The sequence below is a fragment of the Leguminivora glycinivorella genome, chromosome 17 (assembly GCF_023078275.1).
Source record: "Leguminivora glycinivorella isolate SPB_JAAS2020 chromosome 17, LegGlyc_1.1, whole genome shotgun sequence".
Taxonomy (NCBI): Eukaryota; Metazoa; Arthropoda; class Insecta; order Lepidoptera; family Tortricidae; genus Leguminivora; species Leguminivora glycinivorella.
Window position 1 is genome coordinate 21,203,311 of NC_062987.1, and position 13,663 is coordinate 21,216,973.

General features: G+C 43.8%; 1 protein-coding gene across 1 annotated transcript; it reads left to right on the forward strand.

The window, feature by feature from the left end:
* The first annotated feature begins 6,537 nt into the window (after window positions 1-6,537).
* LOC125235143 lies at window positions 6,538-12,403 on the forward strand. The gene is made up of 3 exons (XM_048141592.1): window positions 6,538-6,679; window positions 6,920-7,958; window positions 12,398-12,403. Exons 1-3 carry the CDS (start codon window positions 6,666-6,668, stop codon window positions 12,401-12,403), a joined length of 1,059 nt encoding a protein of 352 aa, XP_047997549.1. The 5' UTR covers window positions 6,538-6,665.
* Window positions 12,404-13,663: the final 1,260 nt, after the last annotated feature.

Here is a 13,663-nt window from a genome sequence, read left to right on the forward strand (position 1 = left end):
GATGACGAGATATTATTATACATACAGTGAGCTCCAAAAGAGCATGGCGAATTTATCAATGAATTCAATCATAATTTTTCAATGCGATTTCGCAGCTCACTGCGAAAGCACTTTCACAGCTCACAAATCCAAGAACTGGTAATATTTTACACAGCACTTTATCTATAACTACAGAATACAATCACATATTATAAATTATAACATATTTGACATAGTTGTCATAATAATTTCCGCTTTTTAATTGTTTTCCATTTATCTCAGTACTTTCACATAGTTATATAACTAGGTATTAATTAGTCTTTTACTGCGAGTAGACTAGAATGCAGAATGCAGGTAATTTATAAGGCCATTTTATTTTATAGTGTGTTATGATACAATAGGCTAGTTTCCTATATTTAAAATATTGTATGCAGTGCACGACATGAGGCACCATGTGGTGTATTATGTAATAAGAAGAAAAATATGGACAGTATTTATTTTTAAACATAATTTCTTTTTACATACATACCTACATACAATCACGCCTGTGTCCCATGAAGGGATAGGCAGAGCACATGAAACTACTCAGGTTTCAGTGCCACTCTTGGCAAATAAGGGGTTGAAAGAAAACGAAACTGTGACATTGCAGTGACAGGTGGCCAGCCTCTCGCCTACGCCACAATTTAACCCATATCCCACAGTCACCTTCTACGACACCCACGGGAAGAAAGGGGGTGGTGAAATTCTTAACCCGTCACCACACGGGCACGGGTAATTTCTTTTTAATAAATCAAAGAGAAAGATATAAAGTAAATGAATTGACGTGACTATTTCATAGTAATTCCATATTAGCAAATCGTTCTGACAGTTCGTAAAGACTGATGACAGTTGTGCCTATTACTGGTTGATAAGTAACATTGTTACTCAGCGTCAATGTTTCCTTGTTGAACAGCCAATGAACGGCGAAGTGACACTATCAGGCGACAATTCGTCACTACTTTTAAAAAATCTCGTATCTCACGCTGCTTCTCAAAGTTAAAACGCAGTAAGTCTATATGCATTCCATACATACTTACTAAGAAAATTGTCTTTTCATTGACAGACGAAGATACAAGTTTTTTTCAAAGTAGTGACGAATTGTAACTATTATTAAATAGGCCACTGGTGTTTCCTGTCGAACATCTTTACCTTCCTACCTTGAATAAGTTTATACAACAATGTTGCTTTTAAAAGACATCAACGAGTTTTTACTCCCAAATCTATTAGGAAATATTTTTTAGCTGGAGGGTACATAATTATATACGTAGCCAAATACACAAAAGCTTAGGTATCTAAGATCTACGATTAGATCTACGATAATATCGTTATTGTAGGTATTTCTATCGCTCTTCCGTATTTGCGCTACAGAGTCGTCAAGGACTGTCATTTCGGCTAGGCCGCAAGTCTCGGAACCGGTTTATTTTTTACCGATTAAAACCGGTTTATTTCGATTTTACTCCGAACTTTGTAAAGAACGCGAACGTTATGAGAACTTTATTTTAACCGAAATAAACCGGTTTATTCGACGAGCGGCGAGACGCAGAGGCGCTACATAATACGTACGTTCACGCTGCGACTTTTTTGTTTGGTTAGAACAGTATATTACCCATCATGCTGCGGAATAAACCAGTTTATTTCGTTCTATACCGGTTAATCAAACGAAACCTTTATGAAAGCGTTCCCTTAAAAACCGGTTTTAAAATAACGGTTTTTCGAGCGAAAACGAAATTTAAAGGTTTTGCCGCAAGTAGGTACATGATAAGGGTTTGAAAATTTAACCGGTATCCGAGCCCTGCTAGGCCGGCTGATGATAGTGATGATATTAATTGAACGAATAATAAAAAAAAATCAAAACAGTTTTTTAGGGTTCCGTAGTCAACTAGGAACCCTTATAGTTTCGCCATGTCTGTCTGTCCGTCCGTCCGTCCGCGGATAATCTCAGTAACCGTTAGCACTAGAAATTGAGCTGAGCTGAAATTTGGTACCAATGTGTATATCAATCACGCCAACAAAGTGCAAAAATAAAAAATGGAAAAAAATGTTTTATTAGGGTACTCCCCCTACATGTAAAGTGGGGGCTGATTTTTTTTTTCATTCCAACCCCAACGTGTGATATATTGTTGGATAGGTATTAAAAATGAATAAGGGTTTACTATGACCGTTTTTTGATAATATTAATATTTTCGGATATAATCGCTCCTAAAGGAAAAAAAAGTGCGTCCCCCCCCTCTAACTTTTGAACCATATGTTTAAAAAATATGAAAAAAATCACAAAAGTAGATCTTTATAAAGACTTTCTAGGAAAATTGTTTTGAACTTGATAAGTTCAGTAGTTTTTGAGAAAAATACGGAAAACTATGGAACCCTACAGTGAGCGTGGCCCGACACGCTCTTAGCCGGTTTTTTTTTTGGCATAGATGACTACATATTTTTTTTATTTTTTTGTGTGTGACTTTAAATATATATTTTTTTTGCCTAAGAAATGCGTGGTTAAATTTGTCGGATTACTCAGGGCCACGGTGTATATTCAGGGAGGAAAATGGACTTCGTTTATACGCAAATGCCATATTTCGCACGATTTCCTCATAACTAGCAGATAAGGTGACAACACTGTTGCAATGGTCGCGTAGGCGTCCTCTTTATCGGAAATCAGAGACTTGCTATCTTAACGAGTGCTCTTTATAAGGAGGTATTTAGTTATATTTACATATAAATAGGTACTTCAAACTATGCTGGTCACCTTGTTCTGAAATACAGGATGTTTTTTCAAAAGTGTGTTGTATAGTATAGTACTTGTTTAAGAAGCAATTGAAAACTTATTTAATAAGTAAAATATATTATTCGATTAACGACTTTTTAGTAACATATAAATAAATTGTTAATCGTATTATTTTAAGTATTTTAATTGATCTGAATTGTATCTTGTTTCTTGAATTATTGTTATATCTTCTGTTATTTCTTCTCTCTTATTTAGTGTCGTGACTTCATCTGTTTATATTTGTAAAGAATTTAATATGTACCTTATCTAGTTATAAGTTAGCTTAGGATATTCATATTTTGTACGCCCATAGGCAGAACACAGAGGCTCTCTATGCATGTACTTATATTAAGACCGTTTTAACACCTGTGTTATACAAATAAATATTATTCTATTCTATTCTATTCTGTTCTGTTCTGTTCTGTTCTGTTCTGTTCTGTTCTGTTCTGTTCTGTTCTGTTCTGTTCTGTTCTGTTCTGTTCTGTTCTGTTCTATTCTGTTCTATTCTATTCTATTCTATTCTATTCTATTCTATTCTATTCTGTTCTATTCTATTCTATTCTATTCTATTCTATTCTATAGGTATATTATCTGCTTAAAGTCAGGGTACGTAGCTGAATGGCACAAACGCTCAAAAACGGAACTCTCGTAGATATCTGTCTCTATCGCTCGTACGTATTGGCACGACAGAGCCAGACTACCTTTCGTTTCACGTCGCGGAAATGCCATTCGGCTACGGCACCACCAGAGATATATCATTATTGTCAAGAGGGCGCTGTTATTATGATGTATGGAGTGACAATTCAGTTCGTATAGTATGAAGAATAACCTAACCACAAAATTAAAATTTTGAAAAACCCCCGACCGCGACATAGTAGACCGATTTTCATAAAACATGGCTAAGAACACTCCCGACTAACTCAGCTTTCAAACAAAAAAAACTAAATCGAAATCGGTTCATCCGTTCGGGAGCTACGATGCCACAGATAGACACACACACAGACAGACAGACAAACAGACAGACAGACAGACAGACAGTCAGTTAAAAATAGTTCTAATGAAATACCGCAACATGGCCGTAGCCATATATTTTCAGTCAGGGGCCCATTTCTCGTAAGTTAATATGTCTGATATTAGTGTGCTGCCATGGCAGACCATTATCTACGATGTGACAGATCGTGGACTAATAATATTAGCCTAATATACCAGAAATACTGGTAACCTAGCGGTAAGTGCGTGTGACTTTCGTTCCGGAGGTCGCGGGTTCGAATCCAGGCTCACACCAATGAGTTTTTCGGAACTTACGTGCGAAATGTCGTTTGATATTTGCAAGTCGCTTTTCGGTGAAGGAAAAGATCGTGAGGAAACTGGACTCATTCCAATAAGGTCTAGTTACCCTTTGGGCGGAGGCGGGTCCATGTGCAAGTGATAATTTGCGACCGGTCGCTTCTTGCGGTGGGTCTGTCTCTATGTCAGCTACCTGTCCGGTAGCTGGCATGGTGGATGGTCTCGGGAGTAGCACAGGTTGCAGAGATCCCCGAGGCAAAACTGGTTGTGCTCCTTCCCGAGGTTACTGCCTGTTAACTGCCTGGTTCTACCGTAGAAACAGGTAAGAACGGAAACAACCAGTTGAACCATCGTAGGGCGAGTTTTGCAAGGGAGCGGACACAAGGACCGGAAGTAGGTGTTGTCATCCGGATGACTGCATCTCCAACTGGGCCAAGTGAGTGAACCATTGTAAAACACCCTTAGTGTAATCCCAACCTATCCATATCCCTCAGATGGGTCGCAATGTTTGCCAGCATGGCGACATCGCTATAGGCTTGACTTCTTCATGAGGACGAGTCTGTAGGGGTGGGGTGATGATGGCAAACAACGATCCATATCCCGTATAATCAGCCGTAGGCGATGACGTGGCATGTCGCAGCGGGCTTCCCATCCACAAAGAAGGATGGGAGGCGGTAGAATGCCACCCGCGTGTTTGTGCCGTGCGCGGGGACCCGTACGGGTGGAGAAGGAGATCCTGGGAGTCTAGGCGAAGCAGGGGTCTGCGGTCGTTATCCCTGTTAGGCGAAGCTCCTTTGGCTCCATATTCATCTCACACGGGCGGTCTTAGTCTAGCCAGCTAGGATCAATCGGCTGCCGTGTCCAGTCAGATGGCCACAAGGTTAGTTCTCTGGGGTGTAGGGGTCTGTAATCGGCGGAGCACGATTCACTGCGTCGGCTGAGGAGCTGACCAGGGTTTTGGCACCGTGCGGATTCACAGACAACGCATCCTGGATTACTATAGCAGACTTGGTAGCCCTAATGCTTCAATGCATTCCAAATGTGTGGCTCCGTGGTGGGTGGGGAGCCAGTTTGCTGAAATTTTTCAATGTTTGTATGGATACTAATGTACCTATAACGACGGGGGGAGGGGACGCCGTACCCGTACGGGATGAGGCGAAGGCGCATAGCGCAAAGGTTGCTGCACCAGCGAATAGTGGGGCTGTCTGTGACAGATCCACGAGCGTTGGCAGCGGCAACACGTGGACGTCCGCAAGGACGGGGGCGAAGCGTAGGGGCCACGGCGGAGCTGGCCATCCCAACAGCACCAACCCGTCTCTTCCCTTAGGGTTGAAGAGTGGGGGCGCAAAGCAAGCACCCCTCGGGGAGCCGACTAGCGCTGGTGCTGGGGGGATTGGCCGCGGAGCAACGGCCAACTGCGGGAGGGACGCACCGCTTCCAAATTCTGGTGGGGCGGCTCCGGGCGCCATAGACGACGCTACTGCACCCCAGGGTGCGGATGCGCAGTCGGGTGGAGGAGTAGCCCCAACCAGGAGGCAGAAGAGGCGTGCGAAGGCGCGGGAGAATAGGGACGCGCAAGTGGGGGCCGGACCCTCCACTAGTGGGGCGGGGAGGCAGCCTAACAAGAGGTCACTGGGGGCCAGTGGCGACTCTTCTCTGCTCGCTGGCGACCACAAGCGAACGAGGGTGGGGGGGACGTTTGCTGAGGTAGCGGCGAGCGAGAAGATGGCTATCGTCCCAGTGGCCTTTCCTGGGGAAAAGGTGATGTTGGAGCATAGGTCGGCCATAGTGAGCGTCCTGCTCGTAGCTTTGGACGAGGCGGCCGATCCTATGCCCGACATCACACTAGGTGCTGTCACGGGGGTGCGCTTCACATCACCTGCGGAGGAAGCGACGCAGTGGGATGGCTCCGCTCGGTGATCGGAAGAGGAGAGATCGGCGGGCGGCGCCTGAAAGTCGTGGCTGCTAAAGATCTGCCGAAGCCGGTCAAGATGGCCTGGCGTACGGCGATCGATGGCAGCCAGGACGTGTCGCTGGCTCTGCGGGTGATGCAGAGGCGCAACCCTAAACTCCGCACCGACGAGTGGAAGGTGGTCGACACCGTGATGTCGGAGCTGAACACCAGGCGCATCGTTCTGATGGACCAGGTGTCAGCTGACGTCATCAGGGAGGCCGGCTACGTTCTTCACTCGGGGCTCGACACCAGCCACTTCAAGCTCCTGGAGACGGGGAAGGAGCGTGAGCATGAAGAGGCTGGGGTGGAGCCCGGCGCGGACGGGGGGAGGGGGACTCGGTGGCCGATGAGGCTGCGGGCGCCGCGGGGGCGGCGACGGGGAGGCCCCGGAGCGGGACGCGCCGCCTGGCGCTCCTGCGGAGGTGGCTCGGGACCGGTCAGAGGCGGGGAAGTGGTGCTAGTCGGGGAGAGTTTCGCCGGGCTGCGCTGGACCCGAGAGTCGTCACCGATCCTATCGGTGGCGGGCTCGGAGGACCTGCGCGGTCTGGAGGAACTCTACCTGGAGGGCACCACTTCGCCCATGTCCTGCGACAACACGGTCCAGGAGGCGGCCGCTGATCTCAGCACCGCCAAACACTAACCGCCGTAATGGAGGGGCTAAGGTGTGTACAAATAAACTTACAACACAATAAGGCCGCCACTGCCCTTCTGGCTAGGCAGCTAAAAAGCGACAAGTTCGACATTGCTCTTATTCAAGAACCATACATTTACAAGGGAGAGATAAGAGGCTTAAATGGTACTGGCGGGACGATACTGTATATCTGCCCCGAGAGTAATATGAGGACATGTATTTATGTTAAAACCGGCATTGATGCTATGCTTCTAAATGCTTTCTGTTCCAGGGATCTGACCACGGTCAAGATCCTGAATAAAGGGGGGGGTAAGGCACTAGTCATCTCATCAGCCTACCTTCCCTACGAGGCGGCGGATCCCATCACCACACAACTGCGGGATCTTGCTGACTACGGCAGCCGGGCGAACACTGAACTGATCATCGGCTGCGATGCGAACGCACACCACGTCATCTGGGGAAGCTCGGATGTCAACAGAAGAGGAGAGAAGGTACTGGAATTCCTGGTAAGCTCTTCACTACAACTCTTAAATAAAGGCAATGAGCCGACATTCGTCAATGCTAGGCGAGGTGAGGTCATTGATATAACGCTAGCGTCCAACAACGCAAGTAATAAAGTTAGTTCATGGCATGTCTCTGGGGAGATTTCTTTATCGGACCATAGATATATATGCTTTAGGTATACCACTAAAATCAAAGTAGAAGTTATACTAAAACGGAATCCCAGGAATACCAACTGGTTATCGTTCAAGGATGACCTTAAGGCGGACCTGGGAAACCCCAATGGTAAGCTAAACTCTATTATTGACATAGAACTTGAAGCTGACAAAATAGGGCAAGCCGTCCATACGGCTTGGACAAATAACTGCCCGGAAAAGAAAATCCTGGCGAAGAAGGTACCCTGGTGGAATCCGGAGATAGCAAAACTCAGGAAAGAAACTAGGGCTGTCTTCAACGATGCCAAAAGAAGTAATGATTTTGAGCTCTACGCGCGAAAACTCACAGAATATAGCAAGGCAGTGAGGAAAGCGAAAAGGAAAGCGTGGAAAAACCACTGCGATCAAATCGGTTCCATTCCGGAAGGCATGAGACTCACGAAGGCACTAGCCACAACGAAGTCAGTCCCACTCACCTCTATTAGAAGGAGTGATGGTGGAATGACTGAAACGGGGCTAGAGACCCTCAAGGTGATGTGTGCCACACATTTTCCAGGCTCGATAATAAATCAGAGTGTACCAGACGATGAACCAATTAGTGTTACGGAACAGTGCACTCGCACGGCCAGGCATAATTGGGACACGTCGAAAAAGGTAGTAGACCACAACAAAATACAATGGGCATTATCGACATTTCAGCCATATAAAGCCCCGGGGCCAGATGGAATCTACCCCATACTACTACGAGAAGGCGCTAACGTACTTATACCCCACTTGAGTAGACTGTACAAAGCGTGTATTGCCTTCGGACATGTACCACGTGCATGGAGGTTAGTAAAGGTAACATACTTGCCCAAACCAGGCAAAGAGGATTACACAGAAGCCAAATCATATAGGCCCATAAGTCTATCATCATTTCTCCTTAAAACTTTGGAGAAACTGGTGGACAGACACATCAGGGATGGTCCGCTCAAGAGACATCCACTACACCGCTTGCAATGTGCATACCAGCCGGGCAAGTCCACGGAGACAGCACTACACCTGGTGACAACTAGAGCGGAGCAGGCCATAGAAAACAAAGAACTATGTCTTGCTGCATTTCTGGATGTCGAAGGTGCCTTTGATCGCACCACATATGGTGCAATCAATAATGCTGCACTCAAACATGGCATAGAACCTACCATCTGCCGCTGGATAGGTAATATGTTGAACAGCCGGCTAATTAAGTCCTCCCTCATGGGGGAAGAATTACTAGCCACAGCAACAAAAGGTTGTCCACAAGGTGGGGTTCTCTCTCCGACTCTATGGAGCCTGGTAGTGAACTCACTTTTGGAAGAACTAAATAAGGGCCCAGTATATACAGTGGGTTATGCAGATGATTTAGTGATACTCATAAACGGGAAATTCCCGGGAACGGTGTCAGAAATCATGAATACAGCACTGAGGCAAGTGGTGGTGTAACCACCAACAACTCTCCATCAATCCAGGCAAAACAGTGGTAGTACCGTTTACCAGGAAAAGGGCCCTTACTGGCATGGAGCAACTAAGGCTCTATGGAAGGGTACTTGAACTTTCCAATGAAGTGAAATATCTAGGGGTAACACTAGACAAAGAACTGAACTGGAAAAGACACGTCGAACTGACCACAGCCAAGGCACTTAGAGTGTTTGGAATGTGTAGGTCAGCTTACGGCAAAACATGGGGTTTAAACCCAAAGGTACTAAGGTGGATCTACACCATGATGGTGAGACCTATAATCCTGTACGGAAGCCTGGCCTGGTGGCCAAGGACATTACTGAGCACATGCAAGGATGTCCTCATGAAGGTACAAAGGACAGCATGCATGGCTATAACGGGTGCGTTCAGAACGACGCCAACAGCAGCATTGGAGGTACTATTGGATCTCCCGCCGCTACATCTAGTGATACAGTCTGAGGCACTGAAATCGCTACACCGGCTGGCTTTAACAGGCCTCTGGAGCGATAGCATGCCGAAGACTAAACACACAAGCATGGAATACAACAATTCTATGGGAAGGCTGATGAGTATGGGCTGCGACAAAATGCAACCGAAATTCATCTTCCACAAAAACTTCAAAACCAAAGTCCATACTAGAGCCGAATGGAAGGAGGGTCTGGAGACACCCACCCCTGATGACAACACCATCATCTGGTATACAGACGGGTCCAAGATGGCATCTGGTACGGGCGCAGGCATTTATGCAAATGACTACAGTGGTAGTATCAGCATGGGCAATTATGCCACGGTCTTCCAAGCCGAGACATATGCAATAATTGCCTGTGTACATGAGAATATAGTTAGACAAATCCAAGGTAAGACTATCTATATACTCAGCGACAGTCAAGCGGCACTCAAAGCCTTCACATCGCCCAGAGTTACCTCTAGACTGGTATTAAACGGCATCCAAGCTCTTAACAAGCTTGGAAGGCAAAACAAGGTGCAACTGGTATGGATACCGGGGCACGAAGGCTTCATTGGCAATGAAAACGCTGATGAACTTGCCAAGGCCGGATCTGAAGACAACTTCATAGGTCCGGAACCTTATGTGGGCCTTTCACAAGGAACCATCAGAATGGCTATGAAAGACCAAACAAAGGCTAGTCACCAAAAAGAGTGGGATGCCCTGGTTGGTCTGAAGCATTCAAAGCTCTTTATGCAGAGGGTAGACTCTGGATGGAGCAAAAAGCTAGGGAAGCTAGGCAAAAGACAACTCCAAATTATAACGGGGGTGTTCACAGGCCATTACGGGGTCAAAGGAATTTTGGCCAAGATGGGACACGCCGACAACACTGATTGTCGCATGTGTGGCGAAGAGGAAGAGACCGTCAGACATTTAATGTGTGAATGTCACGCCCTCGCCAGACAAAGAATGAAGAACTTTGGAGCAGGCTACCTGGCACCGAAGGACTTCAGAGAGCTACCCATGAGCCTCATCATCCGATACGTGGAGATGGTCGAGAAGCTCCTGAATAGCTGAAGGATCTTAGGATCGTAGGGGGTAATTGCACAAAAGATCCCGATGGGTCGAAGTGTATCCGTAAGGGCCCCCGCAGATTTAAGATAAGATAAGATAAGATACCCTTCGGGTTGGAAGGTCAGATGGCAGTCGCTTTCGTAAAAACTAGTGCCTACGCCAAATCTTGGGATTAGTTGTCAAAGCGGACCCCAGGCTCCCATAAGCCGTGGCAAATGCCGGGATAACGCAAGGAGGATGATGATACCAGAAATGGTGGGACCCAGGCTTTGCCTGTGCTATAAAAGTACCTAGCTTATTTTATTAAGAATTGATAACATAAATATTTAATACTACCTACGTAAAAACTAAAACAATGCAATTCTATAAAATATTACCAATTGTTTAATGTATCCAGTGGTGTCTGTTATGCAGTAATTTTCTCTTTCATGTTTTTTTTAGACGCGCCTAAATCAAGTTTTCTCCCGGTAAATAAATATTAATTACTTATTCAATAAACTACAAGTATGCTAATAGACGAACAATTTGTCATACCACTTTTTATATTGGTATTTACATTTTATACGTCATGTCGTAAAATCAAGAACTATCATTAACACAACTGTATATTTCAAGTCAATACAAAATCAAGTTTATTTGAATCGAACATAGTTCAAAATGGATTGTTGCTCTTTAGTGTTGTACAGTCAGTATTAAATATAGGTACAAAGTGCCAAAAATATGTATCCCCAACCTTAAAGTGTAAGCAAGTGTAAGCAATAAAAACATTTTTGAAAAAACCCCCGACTGCGACATAGTAGACCGATTTTCATGAAACATGGCTAAGAACACTCCAGACTAACTCAGCTTTCAGACAAAAAAACTAAACCTAAATCGGTTCATCCGTTCGGGAGCTACGATGCCACAGACAGACATACAGACAGACAAACAGACAGACAGAGATACGTCAAACTTATAACACCCCTTCGTTTTTGCGTCGGGAGTTAATAAAGTCGTATATAAACATTTTTGATACTTTGTCGTCATACAGGATGAAATAAAAAAGACCGTTCAAACTTTGCATAGTAACTTTTGGGGACATAATGAACAACTTTTATTATGGGAGCAATGCTGAAATCGCGAAAAAAAAATTGGCTGTCCCATAGAAATGAGCGGCATTATGGCAGTCGAAATGTAGGTATCCGGAATAGCAAATTTTTTTTGTGAGTTCAGCATTGGTCCCATAATAAATCTTGTTCATTATGACCTCAAAAGTCAGAAGCGCTGGTAGCCGTGTGGTAAGTACGTGCGATTTTCGTTCCGGAGGTCGCGGGTTCGAACCCCGGCTCGCACCAATGAGTTTTTCATTGTGAAATGTCATTAGATATTTGCCAGTCGCCTTTTCGATGAAGGACAACATCGTGAGGAAACCGGACTAATTCCAATAAGGTTTAGTTACTTCTTCGGGTGGAAGGTCAGATGGCAGTCGCTCTCGTAAAACTAGTGCCTACGCCAAATCTTGGGATTAGTTGTCAAAGCGGACCCCAGGCCCTAGCCGTGGCAAATGCCGGGATAACGCAAGGAGGATGATGATGACCTCAAAAGTCAGAATGCAAAGTTTTAACGGTCCTTTTTCATTTCAGCCTGTATTGCCTTGACTGTACAGTCAAGTTAAAAAAAAAATCTGTACATTTCTTGACCTTAACTCGTAGCAATAAGGTGAAAAAATGTACGCATATGAACTCAACTGTACTGCTAGTAGTACTCGATATATACACGTGAAAATCAATTAGAACCAACAATGCGATCACTTTAGTCACATTATTTTTAAGCGTGACAAATCCTTGCCAACCAATATACAATCTTAAATTTTTAACTTTAAGGTTGTTAACTCGGGTGATAATGGCCAGACGAAACGGACCATTGACATGGTTTTTGTGCTAAAATTTACCGTTACTGCCTACTCATTCTGTAGTACGTATTAAAATGGTATTAGTTATACAGTGTGTAAATCTTTAACGGGCGATAAATTAAACCAGACGTAGAATTAATTTGTGTTAACTTAAATTAAAAGGTGTTTTCAGTTAATCTTAATTTTCACCTCATAATTAATTTTTAGAATTAGCCTCGCCGTAAGTACGTGCGACTTTCATTCCGGAGGTCGCGGGTTCGAACCCCGGCTTGCACCAATGAGTTTATCGGAATTTATGTGCGAAATGTCAATGTCATTCTTTTCGGTGAAGGAAAACATCGTGAGGAAACCGGAATAATTCCAATAAGATCTAGTTTACCCTTTGGGTTGGAAGGTCAGATGGCAGTCGCTTTCGTAAAAACTAGTGCCTAAGCCAAATCTTGGGATTAGTTGTCAAAGCGGACCCCAGGCTCCCATGAGCCGTGGAAAATGCCGGAATAACGCAAGTAGGATGATGAATTATTTTTTTGAATGTTTTTTTAACTAGCAATGTACCTTTCTACTGTCAACATAGTTGCAATGACAATTGATGACATTAAATTAAATAGGTACGTGATATGAGCTTTCAAAAGTAACTGTCAATGATTGTTTGCATCACATTACGGGCCAAATTATTTTGTATGGTTAAAATTTTATTTTTAATTCTTAACTTAAAGTTATCTAATAAATTGCATAAAAAGTAGATGTCTCAATACAATACAATTATATTTCCTTATAAAAACCAATCATAAGTAATATTTACCTGCTACTTAAAATATTTAAACTTAAACTAAAATCTATGTACAAAACTCGTCCTGCTGGGCCCTTCCAGATACAAAGATTATCTTTTAGTACATATTTTATATCCTATACTGACCACCGTTTAGAGATTCGCCCGTATTCGATTTCCACTCTGTATAGAAACATTATATGTAGGTACTTAAAAATATACCTAAAAAGTTCCTCTATAAAGTGTATATTTGATGGTAGAGTTGAGATAGGTACTTATTTTGGAAGAAAATCTCGTTAGTTGGACCTGGTTTAGATTTGATAGTAATTTTGTTATGGTGGATCGAAGTGAGAATGCAAAATGGTTTTGTATTACTTACCTATACCTACTGTACATACCTAAGATAGGTACTAGGTACTGTTATCTTATAGCAAGAATAACTGTAGTGTAAGGTTAGATGGGCAAAAAACATCTAGGCAAAAAGAACATTAGCAAGGAATGCCTATAAGGTTGGCACTGTAAACTATATTTCTCTTGACCCTACAATTTCTTGATCATCATCATTAGTAGTAGGACAATCATAAGTATCATCATCATAAGTAGGATCATTAGTCATATTACACTCGTCATCACATATAAATAAATAAATATTATAGGACGTTCTTACACAGATTGACCGAGTCCCACGGTACGCTCAAGAAGGT